Source organism: Odocoileus virginianus, chromosome 9 (genome assembly GCF_023699985.2).
Source record: "Odocoileus virginianus isolate 20LAN1187 ecotype Illinois chromosome 9, Ovbor_1.2, whole genome shotgun sequence".
NCBI lineage: Eukaryota > Metazoa > Chordata > Mammalia > Artiodactyla > Cervidae > Odocoileus > Odocoileus virginianus.
Window position 1 is genome coordinate 19379438 of NC_069682.1, and position 14256 is coordinate 19393693.

The 14256-nt window shown below is 35.0% G+C and overlaps 1 protein-coding gene across 3 annotated transcripts in view; it reads left to right on the forward strand.

Moving 5' to 3' along the window:
- PLXDC2 (plexin domain containing 2) overlaps window positions 1–14256 on the forward strand; it is a 423511-nt gene that overhangs the window by 303512 nt on the left and 105743 nt on the right. For all 3 annotated transcript variants that reach the window (XM_020911626.2, XM_020911627.2, XM_070472041.1), the window contains exons 7-9: window positions 2083–2182; window positions 12496–12591; window positions 12797–12878. In XM_020911626.2, coding sequence (XP_020767285.2) covers window positions 2083–2182; window positions 12496–12591; window positions 12797–12878 — 278 coding nt within the window. The remainder of the gene's footprint in view (window positions 1–2082; window positions 2183–12495; window positions 12592–12796; window positions 12879–14256) is intronic.

The following is a 14256-nucleotide window of genomic DNA, read 5'->3' on the forward strand; positions in this document are numbered from 1 at the left end:
CAAAGAGTCTTCTCCAACACCACAGTTCAAAAGCATCAATTTTTCGGCACTCAGCTTTCTTCACAGTCCAACTCTCACATCCATACATGACCACTGGAAAAACCATAGCCTTGACCAGATGGACCTTTGTTGGCAAAGTAATGTCTCTGCTTTCTAATATGCTGTCTAGATTGGTCATAACTTTCCTTCCAAGGAGTAAGCGTCCTTTAATTTCATGGCTGCAGTCACCATCTGCAGTGACTTTGGAGCCCCAAAAAATAAAGTCTGACACTGTTTCCACTGTCTCCCCATCTATTTCCCATGAGGTGATGGGACCAGATGCCATGATCTTAGTTTTCTGAATGTTGAGCTTTAAGCCAACTTTTTCACTCTCCTCTTTCACTTTCATCGAGAGGCTTTTTAGTTCCTCTTCACTTTCTGCCATAAGGGTGGTGTCATCTGCACATCTGAGGTTATTGATATCTCTCCCGGCAATCTTGATTCCAGCTTGTGCTTCTTCCAGACCAGCATTTCTCATGGTGTACTCTGTATAGAAGTTAAATAAGCAGGGTGACAATATATAGCCTTGATGTACTCCTTTTCCTATTTGGAACCAGTCTGTTGTCCCATGTCCATTTCTAAGTGTTGCTTCCTGACCTGCATACAGGTTTCTCAAGAGGCAGGTCAGGTGGTCTGGTATTCCCATCTCCTTCAGAATTTTCCACAGTTTATTGTGATCCACACAGTCGAAGGCTTTGGCGTAGTCAATAAAGCAGAAATAGATGTTTTTCTGGAACTCTCTTGCTTTTTCGATGATCCAGCGGATATTGGCAATTTGATCTCTGGTTCCTCTGCCTTTTCTAAAACCAGCTTGAACATCTGGAAGTTCACGGTTCATGTACTGTTGAAGCCTGGCTTGGAGAATTTTGAGCATTGCTTTACTAGCGTGTGAGATGAGTGCAATTGTGCAGTAGTTTGAGCATTCTTTGGGATTGCCTCTATAGCCCTTATTATATCTTCTCTCCAAGTTATTTTTCTTCCTTTTTATTGGTATGCTGTTTATTATGGTTTATACAACCATATCTGATCTAATATGTTCTTTAATGAATTTCCCACAGATGGTCCACAAGCTGCTTCTTCTACTTAAAGATTTGTTCATGCATTTACCCTTCCTTTTTGTTTCTTGTCCCTTTATTTATTGAGGATTTTTTCATTCCCCTTTTTTTCTCTATAAAACTGGTGATAAAAATAGTAATCATACCTCTAATGATTCTTTTCTTAATCTAGAAAAAATGACTCCAAGAATTTGTCTTACTCCTGTTGTATCATGTTTAATATATTCTCAGTGTGTCCTAATTTTTAAAAATGAACACATTATAGATTTCTATAATATTCAGATTTTGGTTCTATTGAGATTTAAATTTAAGAGATATGGCCTTGAGTTGACCCATAATAATGTGTTTTCCATATGAGTTTTAGCCAGGATAGTGAAGTTTGACATCCGTTAAAAAACAATTGCCAAATTTCACTATATGTTCATCAACTATATTAATATTAATTTAAATTAATCTAGTAATATTAATTTCAATCAATGTAATAATCAAATGTATGTTAATAATATATAGTTAAGAGCACACTATTATCTTTCTCTATGTTTTATATCTACAAGGCCACTTGAAAACAAGGATTTTCTTAAACTATGAAAATGAATGTATAATAGAGTCTTTAGGGAAAACAAATGATACCAAAAAAATCTGTATTTATGAAAGGATAGCCAGCATACATGCATTTATGGTGTACCTTTATGTGGATAAGTTTTCAGCATTCAACATCCGTTTGATTCTCTGAGAATCTGTTACTTTCATCTTCAAATAGCCCCATCTGTAGGACTAGGAACCCTCTTGTCACTTAACCCATCAAATAGCTCTAAACAGATGTTATTTTCAGATATTTATGTCTTTTTTCTTTACTATTTCCTGCTCTCTCTGTCCCTTCGTCTCCATCATCTAACTTTATCCAGTAAACAGGATGATCACATTCATCACCCCTACCCCTGAATGAAATTCAAATCTAACTCGTAACAATCTGCTTTTTCTTTTCCAGATTCCTGTCTTGGTCACACAGATAAGTTCGACCAATCACCCAGTGAAAGTGGGCCTGTCAGATGCATTTGTCGTTGTCCACCGGATCCAACAAATTCCCAGTATGTAGAAGAAGGGTAATCTCAGAGTCTGAGTCTGCTGTTGGAATAAATTGAAAGGAGGTTGATTTAGGCTAATTGCTGCTTCTTAATTATATTGTTTGGCTTATAAGTCTAATTGGCATTTGCTATCTCTCTGGTAGTGTTGAACTAATAATTTAGGAGGAGTGAAATTAAATAACCAAGCCAAGAGAGCTTGGATTCTTTGGCATAGTTTGGTTGTGCAGATACATTTGTTGTATTAATAGGAAGAAGAACTTAAAAGAGTGACAGGTTATTTGACTGATAGCTATGTGACTTTGTTTAGTTTCCATAAATTTCTCAGCAAAAGAACAGCTTTATGCCATTCTATATTTAACAAGTTCTTATAAAATTATTTGAGAGCATAAAGGAAGATTTATTTTAAAAAGTATAAATTGAGGTTAAAAAATATTGACGGAGCCATACCTACCACATAATATTTTTTATTTTTTGGTTTGAATAATTTTTGCCTTCTAGTGCGGTTTGTATTTTTAGAATAAAAACATATATGTTACTTTGGGCAGCTGGTCATCATATTAAAAATTAAAAATGTAACTGCTATTTGTAGTAGTTCTGATCATGTAAATAGCCATTTCTTGAAAGCTTCTGTTTTTAAAAATCTTCCTCTATTTAAAGAATAGCCTTGAAGTTTGCTTAGGTATGGTAGTACTAAAGGTGATTATTATTTGTGTCCTGGATGTGTTCATGTAAAGCAAGAGGTTACGATATAATACATCTCAAGATTAGATTGTTCCTTTCCCTTTTGTTCAAAGGTCTTGTTCCACTTTTATTTCATTATAGCCGTAGACTTAATTTATCACATGCATGTGCTGTTTGTTCTTCACTTGTGCCACATCTGTTTAATTATGTCATGTCTCAAATACAGAAAGTAAATGCAGTGCAAATTAGACTTTTCAGAGCAATGGATTGGCTGGAAACGTTATAGGGGGTATCTTATAATTACAGTTTAGAATGACATTCTTTTGTGGCAGTGCTATTTGGTGAAGACTATGAATCTTCCATGGCTATTTCTCCTTGTTCGCTGAGAATTTGCAGGAGGTAATATTCCAGCCAACTGTTAAATCAAGGCAGATTTTCCAGAGACAAACCTGTACTGTGAACAAAGCAGAGACATATCCCTATGTGCAGGCAACATAAAGACATCCTGACAGAACTCTTAGACAAGAGGCTGAGCCCTGGGAGAGGCCAAGTTGATTCCTGTGTGAGGAGGAATGTTCTCCCGTTCTTCCTTTCAGAGGTGTTCAGTCAAGCATGACCTGAGTCAATTATCACTCAAGTAAAAGAATCGCTAGTTTTAATTTATGTGTGGCGTCTTTCATCCCAGAAAGAATTTTATTTGCAGCTTCCTCAGAAGACATCCTGGTTAACATTGATATTCTGATATATTATTGTTTCAAGAAGAAGATCCACCAAAGTAAAAGAATTTTGTTTGTTTTTTGCAAAATATTCAAGTATTGTGTCAGAGGGGACTTCCCTGGCAGTCCAGAGGTTACAACTCCCCACTTCCACTGCAGGGAACACGAGTTCAATCCCTGGTTAGGGACCCAAGATTCTGCATGAGGTGAGGTCAAAAAAAAAAAAAGGAGAAGGAATAGGAAATTCATTGAATTGAATCAAAGTAAAAATATGACATATCAACTTAAAAAATATATGGGGAAAGTAACAAATTAAAAACAAAACTGTCAGAACTAAAAACATGACAAAATTGTCCTCAGACAGCAGCATCCCTAAATGCTATTTTTGCATCCCTTGTGACATTGTAATAGGGTGACCCTTATGTTTGGAGGGGAAAATATCCTTCTCAAGTGTAAATTTCATTGAATAAATTGGCACAGTTAATCTGAATTTTGAGAACAGATTGCATCTGAAGTTTGGGACTCAGCATTCATCTAATGAAAGTACTAAAGCTTTGAGTTCAGGGAGAAGCTTCTCTCAGGCAGACTTTGTGCCAGAGTGATGTTCACATTTCCTGTTGACCTCAGTGTCATCTTGAGAAAACTTGCTAAGAAGGAACAGAAGTCCTGAGTTTCCAGTCCACTCATCCCTGCCATTAGATGGGACCATATTTCAGCAAGAACTTTGGAATTTATGTGTTCTACTTAAAAATCTTTGGGGAAACAGAGAAATTTTAATCTCCTTGAAAATCTGTCCCCACATTTATAAAGTGTAACAATATCTGTTAGGACGTTCAGTGTAAAAGATATGGCTGCATGGTTGCGTTGTATTCTCAGCCGAGGGGGAAAAAAACAGCTTACTTATTTATGCCAGAGATTTGGCTAACCCAAGAATACTGTAAAACAAGTTATACAAGTAATATTTTTTTTTGAAGAATTAGATAATTCCTAGAGATCAATATGCTACTTACTTGCATAATCAGAATTTAGATAAATATTTAAGTTCTTTTCAAGATTCTGTTCCCTTACTTAGCAACCTTCCTTATTAGGAGTCATCCTTATAGGGAATTTAAGTCTTTCATCTCTGTTACCCCTTTTTCTTCTCTTGAGTGAATTTAGGGAAAAACTGATCATTATCTTCAGTAATGGGTAGTTTTATTTCTTCTGTATTCCAAGGTGCATTATTACACAGGACCTCATTCTCATAAGACCAGTTTTCTGTTATTTTAATCATTTTGGTTGGAGAAGGAAATGGCAACCCACTCCAGTACTCCTGCCTGGAAAATTTCATGGATGGAGGAGCCTGGTGGGCTACAGTCCATGGGGTCGCAAAGAGTCGGACATGACTGAGTGACCACTTTCTTTCTTTCTATAGTTCCTTTTGGACAAGGAAATGGCAACCCACTCCAGTGTTTTTTCCTGGAGAATCCCATGGACAGAGGGGCCTGGTGGGCTACAGTCTATGGGGTTGCAAAGAGTCGGACATGACTGAGCTACTAACTAATACACAATCAATTTAGTTACATGGGTTATAGAATCTAGATCCTTGGCTTAATCTAGCCATGACAACATGGGAAAGTATGACAACCATGAGAATAATTCTTCCCAGTGGACCCACAATTACTATACCATTCTTATCAGATTTGGTAAAGGTTTGCTAAAGCATTCAAAAAGCTATACGGCAAATGGAATTTGTTTATTATGAAGATGCACCTCCCTTTCATCATAACATCAACAACAAAACAATTTTTTTTCAGTTTTTAAAGGCTTCCAAATAACAAATGTTTTCCTTATAACTTTTAGCATGGCTTATTAAAATAGACTTTACCTTTCAAGAAAAGATTAGGTGATCTGATAGTTTAAAATATCAAAGGGAATTCAGGCATTGTTAGTAAGTTAGTAAACAGTTCTGAGGTTACAAGGGAAATTCCTTTCCTCCTTCAAAAAAAAATGAAAAATGTCTATGATGAAATCAATTCTTATATTTGAAGAAAGTAAAAGATAAAAGCTAGCTAAAAGTCCAGAAAGTTTAAGGGATGTTGTCATGTGAATACTGGTCATGAGACCTTGAACATTTTATTTAATTTCTGTAACTTTCTTTATATGCAAAATGATCATCTTGGTATCTAAAGATACAGTGTGTGTATAGCATGTGGTACGTGGCACAAAGGAACACTGTATTTGTATTTACATGTATTGTTTATTCATCAGCATCAACATTGTTACTTTAAAAAGACAGTAGGGCTGACTGAGGTGTCCACACCCAGACCCAGTTCCCTGAAGAGTGAGGCCACGGGGAATTTCCACTCAAGGACACTTTGACACTCTCTCTGAAACTCATTCTTTCTGATTATGACATCATTTGTTTGTTAACCTATTGTGTCTGTCGGTTGCATATGTCCGCATTACCTTCTGTTTTTCTTTTTTTTTTTTTTTTTTCATTTTTTAATGTATTAAACAAAAGTTTATTTATTGGCAATGTCAAATTATTTTTATTAGCTGAAAGCTAATTACTTTACAATATTGTAATGGTTTTTGCTATATGTTGACATGATACCCTCTGTTTTTCATGAAATATTTTATAGAACTTTAGAAACAGAATAAAAACCATACAGATAAGTCAGTTCAGTCTCCAAAGGAACAGATGTGAAAAATAGGTCTACATGTAATGAACTTGTTTATAGATTATAGAAATATGAGGTAAAAACGTATTTGGGATTATGAGCACAGTCCATATTAATTCAAGGGAATTTTTAAAATAATAGAAAACCCAAAGAAGAAAACTAAAGTGCCCATAAGTCTACTACAGAGAGATAACAATCAATATTTCCTTGTATCTTCATCCAGTATTTTGTTTATAGTGTAGACACACACAGAAAGAAAACTGTTATTATCCTGTAAATATGTTTAGCACCTGTTTTTCTTATATACAACATTTTTTTTCCTACACTGTTAAATACTTGTCTAAATGTGGTCATCAATAGTTGCAACAAATTCCTTTGTTCCATAATTTATATAATTTGTTTCTGTACTGGTTGGTCATGTAGGTTGCTTTTCATGTTAATTATCAGGAAAACAACAGTATTGAACATCCTCTTTTTAAATGTTTACACATATCTAATTCATAAAAAGTGAATATGCAACCATTAAATGTTAATGGATTTTTATGCACATTGACAAATTGTTTTCTATAAGGGCTATAACAATTTACTCCCCCAGCAGCATCATATTACATACCCTTTCCCCCAAATGCTCTCAGACACTATTATCATTTTTTAAACTTCACAGATTTGATATGCAGAACATGGTATTTCATTGTTGCTCTAATATTCTTGTGATTACCAGAAAGTTCTAGCATTGTCATCTATTCATAGATCATGTGTAATTGCCGTATGTTCTTGCTAAGTAGCTCTACTGAATAACTGTTTCTCAGTCTCAGCTTATGTCCCTCCAGATTCTTTTACGCAGTGTGTAGAGGTCTTCTTGGATAAATGGACAGTGCTCACTGATTCCATTCATTCTTGTTTGTTTCTCTCCTCCCGTTTAACATTTTGAATTTTAGTCAGTCTCCAGAGTGCTGACTTTCCCCATCATCCCTCACCTTTTCCTTCAGCTTCTGAACTTAATGAGCATAACATTTCCAGCAAGAAATGCAGAAAATCCACTCGTGTCTCCATGGTTGGCTTATTTGGAAATTCAAAGCTATGTCATTTCAGTAACATCAAAGTTACACCTGCATGTAGAATTCCTGTACTAGAAACTAATCTGGAAAGCAGCTGACTTAACTTGAGATTGTTCTACTACAAGTTAAAATAATGACAATTTCTGAATCCCTTAGAATACTCCACTTTTTTCTTCCCACCAGCATACATTAACTGGCTGTTTCTTAACACCAATCCCTTTCTCATCGGCGTCTACTATTTTAAATATACTGACACTGTTTGTGCCTTCACTTTGTTGGTTATTATTATTCACAACTCATTAAGAAACAGCATTTTCAAAAATAATTTGGGAAGCAAAAATATTTTACAAATACTTAGGGATTTAGAGAACTATTCAATGAACATTGTATATAGTTTACCATACATGGTTTCCTTATGAACTTATAGAATAGGCAGCAATTTTTCAAAGAGCTTGATCAAAATGATGTGCACAGACTAAAAAAAATGTAACTTAAAAAGAAACAGATGCACTTTTATTATACAAAAACCTTAAGCTTTAATTCTAAAAAAAATAAAAATAGTAGCATAGACCAATACTGTTCAATAGAACTTTCTGTGCGGTTGAAATGTTTTAAACCTAAATTGTCCAGTATGGACTTACTAGCATAAGTGACTACCATGCACTTGAAATGTGACTCGTGAGACAGGGGAATTGAATTTTTAATTGGATTAAATTAATTTCAATTGTAAGAGTTGTGTATGATTCACAGTTACCATATTGAATAGGGTGACAATGAACCATATATACATGTTGAAATAAAACATTAAATTTCAAGTATAATGTTTATATTAACCTACTTTTTACTTCTTCTTTGCCTTTTGAAAGGCTTTAAGATTTTAGAAATGATTCAGTGATACATTTTCAAATTTAAGCATTCCGCTATAACTGATTTTCCCCATTTTAAAAATGTGTATAATTTTGGACTTGGTAGTAGGACACATCTATTATAATTACTTAGTAACTAAAATGAAAGAACATGTTGACAATATTTTCCCTTAATTTTTATACACTCTAATTAAAGCTCTTTCAGAAGAACTGAGCCTCATCTATTATTTTCAAAGTTATCAGGACCTTTTCATTCATTTAATGATGGATCGATCTACAAACCCTTCAGTAAATTGTGTCATCTAACCTTGTCTCTCCTCAAAATGAAAACACTTCAAAATTATTCATTTTTACAGAAGATAAAATTGCTTCTCTTTACTGCACAGCTTCATTAGGCACTCCATTGTCAAGTACACACTAGCTCACTCCAGGCTCAACAAAAGGAAGCAGAAATAGAAATCATGACATTTTCCCCATCAAGTCACCGCTCATAAAACTCTTCAAAGATAGAAAGCATTATGCAAAGTGATATTTTGTTGCTTTAATACATACGGTTCTCACATACCCTATTTGATTGATCTTGATTTTTCAAAAGAAGCAAAAAACAATAATTTTTTTGATATTAGAAGTCACTGATTAATTTTGACATAATTGAAATTGTTTTTAGAATTTTTATGAACACAAAAGAATAATGAGAGGAAAATCTGAGAGGTTTAGATTAGTACCTCATGGTCACCTAATTTTATGTTGCCTTGTCCAGTGCTAACTTATATTATTGTTTAATAGAATTAGAACTATAGAGAGAATTTTAAACCATTTGAGACAGGGATTTCCCTGGTGGTCCAGTGACTAGGACTTTGTGCTCCCAGGGGCCTGAGTTCGATCTCTGGTCAGGGAACTAAATCCATATGCTGCAACTAAGTATTCACATGCCACAACTAAGACCTAGTGCAGCTAAATAACTAAGAATAAATACATATTTTTAAATATTTGAGGCAGAAGTATCTTCCATTGGAGATGCTTTATTTCACAGCTCCAACTGGCTAATTCTTTTCATGCATTGGACTTTTGTGTGGGAAGCTTATGACTTCTGTAATAGAGCACGTTTTTACTCAAGAGTCTCTTTTTTTCCTGAGTCTTTATGCTGGGAATTAACTTGTCATTGAGTTTTGCAATACATGCTATTTGCATTAAAGAGTACTCTCACTAAATGGTGCTGTGTGCTGGGCTCAGTTGGAACTAGAAAAGAAAATAAGAAATAATCATTTGGCACTAGTCATTAAGCATTGCAACACATAGATAAAGACATGTTAGCTAATCATTTACTTGACAGTTCAGACAAGATATTAAAATATTTATATAAATATAAGAATCAGACAATTTAGAAAATTTAGGAAATAACTCATACATTCTCTCTGTGAATGTTAGTATTCAAGCAGACAAATAAACTAGATCATCGCTAATCATGCCACAGGGCACTCATTAAACTGTTTCCATTTGAACTAGAATGGATATTGATTGGAGAGAATTCCTGGTGCTTCCATATGATCACTCAGTCCCTCCTGCTGACATGGTTTAAAATATTTTGAAAAGTGCAATTCAATAGTTATGCTTTGAATCATATTGCCTTAAGATTTTAATTATTGAATTTTATTCTCTATGTGTTAGCTGCTCAGAGATTTATTTCATTTCATTAAAAAAAAAATTTAAAGCCCTTCATGGGTATTATAGTTGATCTTGGTTTTGTAAAGACGTAATAAAACAGTTGAAGCTGCATCACAACAAGACAGAATGTTTGGTTCATCATTATTTTGGCTAGCTTCCTAAGAAGACACATGAGTAAAATACATTTCTGGAATCAAATGAAAGCTTCTAGCATTGGCAGGAGTTACCAGTAAATACATGCCTAATTACTTGTTTTTGACAGGGAGATGTCTGAAATACAACAGAAATGACCATTTGGAAGCTGTCATTAAATGGCAGATCATCAAACAAAACTCATTCTTATTGATTTTGGTTTTGTTAAATTCATCTCCTCCCAATTGTTGGAGGTGTCTGAGCAAGGTGATAGAACTAGCATGGCAAAAAAGGTCATTCCTTCCCCTTATCCCATCTGCTTCATCAATAATAAACTCCCAGAGGTTTCACTGTCGTGCCCATTGTTTGAGCTTTTCAAAGTATAGTATGAAGTTAAAAGAAAACTAGTATTTTAAGCACCTACTAATGTGATAGATACTATGCAAATTTTAGGATGAAGAAGGCTCAAAAAACCCGATCACAGTGATCCCATGGCAAGTCCATGTTGTTTATTTATTTCTAAGAACTAAATTGTTCAGTAAAATGTGTAGGAAACCAGTATATAGGAATGTATACCATTTAGGCAGAAGCCGAGTGATGGTTTCATATGCCTTAAAAGTTAAAAAGAGAGAGAGAAGACATGATTCATGTACATCAAGACACCTTACTAAATACCATGAAATAAGCATTTTCTCTAATGTTGGATAAAATTTCACTTGAAAATTATATGTACATCTTTCATTTATGCCAAAAAGATGTGAATTGGATTTCTAAGCAGTGTTTCCTAATCTGAGAATCCTGAAGATGCATTCGGTGAAGGGCTCTAGATGTAACCCAGCCCCCACAGAATTCATTTTGGGCCACTCCCTCCCCCTTCCTCTTCTGCTGTAGAACTTCATGGAGAATAATCAGAAGTGGGTGAAAGAATATGCAGAGAGAGAAAAGGAAGTACGTGTAGGTTGTGAGTAAATATTTGACCTCCCTCCCAGATGTGTGAAAGTGAAGTCGCTCAGTCGTGTCCAACTCTCTGCAACCCCATGGAGTTGGTCCATCAGGCCCCTCCATCCACGGGGTTCTCCAGGCAAGAGGACTGCAGTGGGTTACATTTCCTGGTCGTTGTTACTGACGGACAGCTTTCTGTCTTCTGAGTTACCACGCTCCTGCTTCATGTCCTAGGGGACATGAGTGTTGGGTCTGTTGACTTCAATCAAAATTTAACCTTCCCTAATGTAAAATGAGAGACAAAACCCTCGAAGCCTAATTTCAGGGCCTAAATCCTAATTTCTATAGGTATTAGATCATTACATGCAGTATGATCTATGGTTGCCGTATTAAAATTAGACAAAAATTATATCTGACATTTTCTGAACACTTACTGTGTGAAAGGGATTAGTCTAAGCAGCTTTCGTTTACTATGTCATCTTAATCCTCAGAACAACTCTGTGATATAGGTACTATTATCTCTATTTTATAGATGAGAAAAGTGAAGGACAGAAAGGATAACAAGAGCCCAAGGTCATGACATACCTAGTAGCAACACTGGGATTTGAACCAGACTGTTCAAATGCATGAATTTTTTATTAACACTATGACATATGACTTCCTAAAATCAATGTTTTAAATATAATTTATAGCTTGTCAAATAATTCCTGATAGGTATCATAGTGTCAAGAAATGCATCCCTGTTATTGTAAGCATTCTAAGAGCTAGGTAAAATGCTGATAATATTACATTTCTATTTATACTTAACAAAGTCAGGCAAGCTAATAAGTATAAGGCTCAGGTCTTTTTTTAAAGTAGATTTTGAATACATATCATCAGTGTCTTGTTTTGTTACAAAATACACTTGCTTGTATTTATCTGAGTTTTACTTATTAAAGTTCTTCTCAAAGTTTTCATCTAACCTATTCTTCAGGAACATGGCTGGATTTGCTGATGAATTATTATAAATTCCTAGATGCAATATAAGTGCTAGTTATTAACCTTCATAGGATATGACACTCTATTTAATAAATAGCAATATTGATTTTTTAATGATTTAAGTTCTAAGAAACTTACCCTAAACCTTTAAAACAGACTCTTATTCTAGCTAAACCAGGTGTACTTAGGTTATGAAAAATTTTTGATTGCTACCCCTTCCTAAAGGACTCACTTTAACTTCAGAGAAGTGGGATTATCTTACCTTCTTGATTTCATATGTCAAGTTCTTTCAAAATGTATAAATCTATCAAGAAAATATCTTAAGTATACACTGGGTTTGAAAATGGATTTGAACCCTGCTAAATAAGTGAGAAATCTGAGACCCTAATCAACATTTTCAATTTCCTGATGAAAGATTTCTGGTACATGGGCACTGAGTTTCAGATTTTGATACTCAATCTTTTTGCAGGCTTTGATCATTTAAATTTTTTATTTTAAAGGCCCATCAGGTGAAAAGCATATAACTCTACATTCACTATTAAAGTACAGGTTTTTTTATAAGTGAAAAAATGTTGAAAGGGGATTTTTTTTTTTTTCTATTTTCTGTTTTACCAGATGTTCGAAGAAGAACAATTTATGAATACCACCGAGTGGAACTACAGATGTCAAAAATCACCAATATTTCAGCTGTGGAGATGACCCCATTGCCTAGTAAGTTAACGTGTAAACAAAACTAGGTGGGAAAACAATTTGCAGGTTTGATGATCTGGTCTATTTATGCATGGGTCTCTGGATCCTGCATATATATAGAGATGCATGGGTGATTTCAATTTTAGTGGCGTTGTCTTTTTTTTTTTTACCCTCCTCTTCATGCTGCCAATTCGTCTTGATGCATCCATTCTCTCCTGTTTCCTAGCATGTCTCCAGTTCAATGGTTGCGGCCCCTGTGTATCCTCTCAGATTGGCTTCAACTGCAGTTGGTGTAGCAAACTTCAAAGGTAAAAGAGAATAATGCAGCACATTTAAAACCTTTGTGAAGCCTTGTTCCTTGTACTCTTCCATTGAGTTTTGAATGTGTAAGGTGTGTTGACTGGGTATACATGAACAAATATACACGTGTTTTAAATAAAAAAGAAAAAAAACACCAAAATGCTCAGATGACGAAATTGTCATATTTTTCTGTTTGCTCAAAATGACTAGCAATCTTTGTAGTCCATACGATAATTATCTGACCTACTTCTAATCACAGTGGGGCTTAAGATAGATGATGGTGATGGATGAATCTATAAATTGATGCTATTGGTTCATAGTCTTCAGAAATCATGATATGATTATCTTCACAGTAACAAGGATGTTTTATGCTTAATCACATTAACATTCTTAGCAAATTCCTATAAATATCTCAGAGGTTACCAACCAGGATTGGAGGTATAGTCGGAGGCTGAGGAACATGATGACACTAACTGATCTGTGCTACATAAATAAAATGTGTGGTTTGGGCCTGAGTTGTAACTAACTGACTTTGAAACTTAAGCTGCATCACTCGCTGATGTCAAAGAGTTTTACCGGTTTTCATGAATGCAAAGAGGATTTTTCAGTCTGTAGGGTTTTTCAGAGACTGGATGATCATTTGTTGGAAATACAGAGTGAAGACATTTAAATGTGTTTTATATACTCAACCATTTTGTGCATTAGTTATGTCCCAAGTGCTGGGAGAGCAGCAATGTGTCATATAGATCAACCCACTCCAGTATTCTTGCCTGGAAAATTCCATGGACAGAGAAAGAGGAGTCAGGCCGACTACGGTCCATGAGGCCGCAAGAGTCAGACACGACTGAGTGACTTTCCCTTTCACTTTTCACTTTCACTTTTTTCACTTTTACTGCCCACCATGGAACTTCCAGTGTGTCTGAGAATAAGTCCCCTCTCACCATCAGAGTTCATGAAAAATCTGCTTCTTGCTCCAGGAGGAGAACTGAGTCTTCAGGTTCCTACATGTTCCGCCAGAGCTTTCTGTTTTATAAGAAGCCAGTGCCTTATCATCTTACTGCAGCCTTTGCTGTGATGATAGAGGCGTGTTCAGGAAGACTTTAGAAGTTACTGAAGCTTAAAGAATAGAATTCCAATTCCTTGATAACAAGCTTTTGGAAACATGTGTAACTTGCTGAGTTTAGGACAACCACTATAATATAATAGAGAGAGTAATATAGTATTTACTGTAACTGCTGCTTTATTTTCAACGTAACATGTTGTTCCAATAATTTCCTTTGTGCAATGAATTGCAAATAATACAAAATCAAGCCAGCTATTCATGTTCTTAAAAGTAGATTCTTGGCTGTCTCTCCAGAGTGGGAAGAACTACTATAAAATTAAGGA